The sequence below is a fragment of the Triticum aestivum genome, chromosome 4A, assembly GCF_018294505.1.
Source record: "Triticum aestivum cultivar Chinese Spring chromosome 4A, IWGSC CS RefSeq v2.1, whole genome shotgun sequence".
Taxonomy (NCBI): domain Eukaryota; kingdom Viridiplantae; phylum Streptophyta; class Magnoliopsida; order Poales; family Poaceae; genus Triticum; species Triticum aestivum.
In genome coordinates, this window is record NC_057803.1 from 701,122,216 (window position 1) to 701,129,223 (window position 7,008).

Below are 7,008 nucleotides of genomic sequence, written 5' to 3' on the forward strand. Positions count from 1 at the left end.
TAGGTTGGAGCATTAGTAGGCGGGCATCGTGCCCGTCTGTTTCGACCGGGACTTGGTCGGGAGACGGACAAAAAGCGGACGTGCGTCCGTTTAGGTTGGAGCATTGGACCGATTTTTATGTCTATTTTGATTCAAATCAAACACGCGCGGATGAAATAGGTCGGCGTGTTGGAGTTGCTCTAGAAAACCGGACGAAGGGATATACATTGGAATGTGACGAGTAAAACGAAAATGCGTACAGAATCTCTACCCATTCTTCTAGGGAGAAGAATCTTACCTTTATGTCACCTTCATGTCAGGTCACCTGCAATAGGTGGCTTGCCACTATTACCATCTCACTGGACTACCCACGCCCCTAGACTTGACATTGCGAAAGAAGGCAATGCTTTCTGCATAAATTTTGTAGACGCGTCCAGTCTCCAGTCACATGTCGCACAGAAGAGCATCTGCTATTTTCTCTTCCTCTGCCTCCCCACTCTCTCAACTCCCCTCCACTTCAGTACTCCACCCTCCTCTGCTCTGAGCCGAAAGCACGAGAGCGGTTGTACATCGAGCAAGCCGCGTCGGGAGAGCGGTTCTTGGCCATGTCGTCCAGCGCGTCCGCCTCCGCCATCGTCGCCGACAAGGTAAGCGGCCACCACGTACTCAAGATCGATGGCTTTTTAGGCATGATGGTCCTACCCAGCGGGGAGAGCGTCACGTCCTGCCCGTTCACGGTCGGAGACCATCTCTGGCGAATCAGTTGCTACCCCAAGGGGAAAGATTTGTGGCACCGGGAGTTCATATCCCAGTTTGCTCTCATCGGCGAAGAGCAGGCGAGCTTCTTCCGCAAGAAGAATAAGCCAACAAAGGTCGCATCGCGTATAGAGAAGTTTGCCAGCAAAGGTGATTCTTGGCAATGTCTAACGTTCATCAAGAGGACAGCGTTGGTGAAATCCAAGTACCTCAAGGACGACTCCTTCACAATCAGGTGCGACATCGTCGTCTTCAAGAAGTCCTGCGCCCAAGAGGGGGCGGCAGAGCCCGCCCCACCAAGGTCCGTCTCCGTGCCGCCATCCGACCTGAGCCACCACCTCAGCGGCCTCCTCGAGACCGGGAAGGGCGCCGACGTGGTGTTCGAGGTCGCCGGCCACAAGTTCTTCGCGCACCGCTGGCTGCTCGCGGCCCGGTCGCCGGTCTTCAATGCGGAGCTCTTTGGGGCAATGAAGGAGAGCGACGTCGCCGCCGGCGTGGTCCGCATCGGCGACATGGAGGCGGGGGTGTTCGAGGTGAAAGATATGAAGCGTTCCTACTCCATCGAGGGAGCCACGTGGTAATTTATATTGATGCGTGGCCGAAGCCTGGCTTGACGTACAAAGTTATGACAGAAAGAGTTTGGGTAGAATACAAGAGAAGGAAGGAGGTTGAGATTACAACTCTATATTCTAACACCCTCCCTTAATCTCAACTAACCTAAGTTAAGATTAATCTTGAATTCTTCTAATGGTCTTGCTGGTAGTGCTTTTGTAAAACCGTCAGCCACTTGATCCTTAGAAGGAATAAATCGAATCTCAAGTTTCCTTGCCGCAACCCTTTCTCGTACAAAATGAAAATCAATTTCTATGTGCTTTGTCCTGGCATGGAACACTGAATTTGCAGACAGATATGTTGCTCCCAAATTATCACACCATAAACATGAGATACGATTCTTCTTGATTCCCAATTCCTCAAGAAGTGATTCAACCCAAATGATCTCAGCAGTTGCATGAGCCAAAGACTTGTATTCAGCTTCTGTACTTCAGCGTGACACAGTAGCTTGCTTTCTAGCACTCCAGGAGATAAGATTAGATCCAAAGAACACTGCAAAACCTCCAGTTGATCTTCTGTCATCACTACATCCTGCCCAGTCAGCATCAGAGAATGCACTCACAAGAGAAGAATTAGACCGTTTGAAATGAAGTCCTATTCCCATAGTATGTTTCACATATCTCACAATCCTCTTGACAGCTGACCAATGTGCAGAAGTAGGTGCATGAAGATATTGACAAACCTTGTTGACAGCAAATGAGATATCTGGACGTGTGAGAGTTAAATATTGTAGTGCTCCCACAGTACTCCTATACCTTGTACTCTCCTCCTCTCGAAGTGGCTCACCCTCATATGCTGAGAGACTTTCTGAGGAGGATAAAGGTGTAGACATTGGCTTGCAATTTTTCATCCCCATGCGAGACAGAAGCTCAAGAATATATTTTTCCTGATTTAACACAATACCATCTTGAGTTTTTTTGACTTCAATACCCAAGAAGAAATGCAAATCACCTAGGTCCTTCAAGGCAAACTCTGAGCTCAAATCATGCAAAAGAGCATTAGTAGCATTTTGTGAAGAACTTGCAACTATGATATCATCAACATATATAAGCACAAAAATGACTACTCCTGCCTTGTTATAAATAAACAAGGATGTGTCAGCCTTGGAAGCAACAAAGCCAAGATATTTTAACTGTGAGCTCAATCTGGAATACCATGCTCTGGGTGCTTGCTTTAGACCATAGAGTGCTTTATCAAGCTTGCAGACATACTGTGGCAATTTCTTACTCTCATACCCAGGTGGTTGTCTCATAAACACTTCCTCTTCCAGAACACCGTGCAGAAACGCATTCTGTACATCTAGCTGCCTTAAACTCCATCCTCTGGATACAACAATGGCTAACACAAGTCTGATAGTTGCAGCTTTCACAACGGGACTAAAGGTGTCCTCATAGTCAATGCCATAACGTTGCTTAAAGCCCTTTGCAACTAGACGTGCCTTATATCTGTCAATGGAGCCATCTGCCTTCTTCTTAATTCTATACACCCATTTGCAATCAATAATATTTCTACCTCTCTGATTTGGTACAAGATGCCAAGTCTTATTCCTCATGAGCGCAGAATACTCCTCATCCATTGCCTTTTTCCATTTAGGATCATCAAGTGCATTCTTCAACGATGTTGGTTCTCCTGAAATACACAACATTCCATATGGTATAGTTCCATCTTTCCTAATTTTAGGATTCCGTATACCTTTCTGTAGCCTGGTCATAACACGTGAAGAGACCTCTCGTTGCGCCGCTGGTATACTTGCCACAGAAGATCCAGGAGAATCTGCTGATGCAGTGGACTGATTTGTCGTCATATGCGCAGGGGATCCTGTGGCTTCTGGTGTGGCTGCCCCTCCTGCAGGCACTGGCGCAGAGGATCCACCACCCGACCGCGACTGAGGCGCGCGTGGTGCGGAGAGGATCTGGTCCCGCCGCTGGTCCCGTCTGACGCTGGCGCGCGGGGCGAGGGGAATTCGGCCCCGCTGCTGGTCCCGCCTGAAGCTGACGCGGCAGCACGGGAGTGGCCCGCCCTGGATCCAGGACTGGAGCCATCAGGGGTTTGATCCGAGGCGGATGCGGTCGCGTGATCCGAGATCTGCGCGCCTGCAGGGGTGGCAGGCGCTGCCAGATCTTCTTCGTCATCTGTGCCAGCTTCGTCTCCTTCCTCAGCATGAAATATAGGATCAAAACCAGCCATATTTTCGAGATCTTGGTCATTTTGAGCACCGTTTTCTCCAGGGACCTGCACAGGCATAAGAGAAAGACTAGTACCAGCAGGAATATCATCACATTGGTTAGTACAATTGTTGTCGCCCCCATGATCAAAAGACCGAAGATGTGAAGGAAGAAGAAGAATTTCTTTGCGGAGAAGTGCACCAGCATTAGGATGAAGGGATGCAAAGGGAAACACGGACTCATCAAATACAACATCTCTGGATATATACACCCGACCAGTAGGAACATCAAGGCACTTAACCCCTTTATGCATGGGGCTATAGCCTAAAAAGACACACCGTTTTGAGCGGAAAGCAAGTTTGCGTGTGTTGTAAGGCCTAAGATTGGGCCAACAGGCACAACCAAAAATACGAAGAGATGCATAGTTGGGTGTGACACCAAGAAGTCGTGTAATGGGTGTTTCAAATTTGATAACTTTACTTGGAAGCAAGTTGATGAGATATGTAGCAGTTAAGAATGCTTCATCCCAAAATTTAAGCGGCATGGAAGCATTTGCTAACAAGGCAAGCCCCATATCAACTATCTGACGGTGCTTTCTTTCAGCGGATCCATTTTGTTGGTGAGCATGAGGACAAGATACATGGTGTGATATGCCAAGCTTTTGAAAGAAAGAATTTAGTTTTTCATACTCACCACCCCAGTCACTTTGCATAGCAATGATTTTAGAGTTCAGTTTGCGTTCAACAAGATTTTGGAAATTGAGGAAAACTTGGAATACATCAGATCGCTTTTTCAACAGATAAATCCAAGTAAATTTACTATAGTCATCAATAAAACTTACATAATAGGAAAATCTACCAACTGAAATAGGAGCTGGCCCCCATACATCTGAAAAGATAAGTTGTAAAGGGGCAGTAGACACACTAGTAGAAATTGGGTAAGGTAATTGATGACTTTTTGCTTGTTGACACGGATCACAAACTAACTCACTACTAGGCTCATAAGAGAGTTTATTTTTGCTAAGAACATATCTAACTATGACTGAAGATGGATGACCTAAACGACTATGCCACCTTGATGTAGATAGCTTGGTGACAATATTTGCTTGTTTATTGGACCATGAAGATGATGATGATGATGATGATGATATGAGTGGGTAGAGTCCTCCCACGCACCGTCCTCTAAGAATGACTCTCCTTGTTTTCAAGTCCTTAACCAAGAAAAAATAAGGATAGAACTCAATAAGAACATTGTTATCAAGAGTGAATCGATGAACGGAAACAAGATTTTTAGAGGTTTGAGGAACATGCAAGACATTGGTCAAGTGTAAATTTTTCACGGGGGTTTTAACAATTGAACTGCCAATGTGTGTGATATCCATACCAGAACCGCTTGCCGTGCGAATTTGGTCGCCTCCATTGTACTTCTCCCGCATCGTCAACTTGTCAAGTTCACCTGTGATGTGGTTTGTTGCTGCACTGTCGGCGTACCAGTTGGTGTCCACGCCATAGGAGGCTGCATGCGCTTGCTTTTCTTCCTGGTCGTTTTCTTCATAACGCCACCAGCAAACTCGTGCACCTCCTGGATGGTGTCTGTAGCATATCTGACATTCTGGATAGTCATGCTATTGCTCACGAGCCTGCTGTTGCTGTTGCTGTCGAGGATGGCCTCTGAATCCGCCGCCTCCATTGGAGGAAGACGACTGTCGGTCACCGCGGTCACCACGATCACCACGGCCACGGCCTCTTTCTCCACGCCCGCGAGATCTGCCACGGGACTGGCCACGGCCTCTGTAGACCGCATTAGCGGATGAATAGAACCCGCCTGAAGATGAGTCGCCTAGCATCTCCATCCTTTGATCAAAGGCAGCAATCTGGGCAAAAAGATCGTCGGCTGTGATGATGTTTTTGACAGCGCCGATCGCCGCTACCACGGGGTCGTAGTCGCGGTCCAGTCCGGCCAGAATATAGTCCACCATCTCCGGATCAGATACGGGACGACCTGCAGCAGCTAGTTCATCCCCAAGACTTTTCATCTTCGCCATATACGCCGAGCTTGACATCGAGCCCTTCTTGGTATTGGTGATGGCGATTCTCAGATTAGTAATCCGAGACTGAGATTGTGAGGCGAAGAGATTTTTCACCGTCGTCCAGAGCTCAAAGGTGGAATCTTTCCCAACAACTTGTGCAAGAATTTCTGGAGACATGGAATTGAGAAGGTATGATAGAACCTGCTGATCTTTGGCGATCCAGGGTCCGTATAGGGGATTCGGCTCTAGGGCCGTGGTCTTGTCTGCCTTCGTGATCTCCACCATCTTGGGTGGAGCGGCATCGGTGTTGTCCAGGAGCCCCGTCACCTGCGCGCCTCGCAGGGCTGGGAGGACCTGCGTCTTCCAGAGGATGAAATTACCTCTTGCGAGCTTCTCAGACGGCGGCGATCCAAGGTTGAGGGAGACGCCGGCGGAGGAAGCCATGGAGACGATGATGTGTGGTTTCTAGGGTTTTGGATTGTGGCTAGATGTATGAGAAGAGGTGGCTCTGATTACCATGAAAGATATGAAGCGTTCCTACTCCATCGAGGGAGCCGCGTGGTAGTTTATATTGATGCGTGGCCGAAGCCTGACTTGACGTACAAGGTTATGACAGAAAGAGTTTGGGTAGAATACAAGAGAAGGAAGGAGGTTGAGATTACAACTCTATATTCTAACACGAGGCTTTCCTCGGCTTCATGTACACCGACTCGCTGCCGGAGATGGCAAAGAAGGAGGAAGACGCCATGTACCAGCATCTCCTTGTGGCCGCGGACAGGTATAACATGGAGAGGCTCAAGTTGATTTGCGAAGACAAGCTGTGCAAGAGAATCGATGCGAGCTCTGTGGCCAACGTGTTGGCGTTGGCTGAGCTTCACCACTGCCGTGATCTCAAGGACGCGTTCTTCGAATTCCTCGGCACTCCTGCAAATCTCAGGGAGGCCATGGCCACTGACGGCTTCGAGCATCTGAGCACAAGCTGCCCTTCTGTTGTCAAGGAGCTGATTGCCTTGTGCTCCGCACCTTAGTCCAGTCTCCAGTGATACTGATCGATGGGCTCCTGTGTCTGAACTCTGCAGGGGATGCCTGAACACACTTCTGATAGTTGCTAGTAAGTGCTGGATGCCGGATGTTGTTCGATCCTTTAATTTTCTGCTTCGTGGTTGTGATCTAAGTTTTTGCGTTGTGCGCTGGTTATGTAACATCTAGTGAAAATGTTGTCGGTTAAACTCTAGAGTTGTCTGGCATTCGCCCAGTAGTGTAATATCTAGCGACAATGTTTTTATTTCATCTAGTTTGTTTTTGTTGCTCACCACATGTGCCACAAGGTATCTAGAGACAATGTTGTTGTTTAAACTCTACTGTTATTTGGTTTTTGCACGTAGTGTTTGTGCCAATGCAACGAAAAAGTATATTTGTGAGCTACACTCAAATGATGGTTACAATGTTTGCACGAGGGTGTGGGAA

General features: G+C 47.9%; 1 protein-coding gene across 1 annotated transcript; it reads left to right on the plus strand.

The window, feature by feature from the left end:
- Positions 1-233: 233 nt before the first annotated feature.
- On the plus strand, positions 234-6,569 carry LOC123084325 (BTB/POZ and MATH domain-containing protein 1-like). The gene is made up of 2 exons (XM_044505988.1): positions 234-1,268; positions 6,225-6,569. Exons 1-2 carry the CDS (start codon positions 585-587, stop codon positions 6,567-6,569), a joined length of 1,029 nt encoding a protein of 342 aa, XP_044361923.1. The 5' UTR covers positions 234-584.
- The last annotated feature ends 439 nt before the right edge of the window (positions 6,570-7,008 follow it).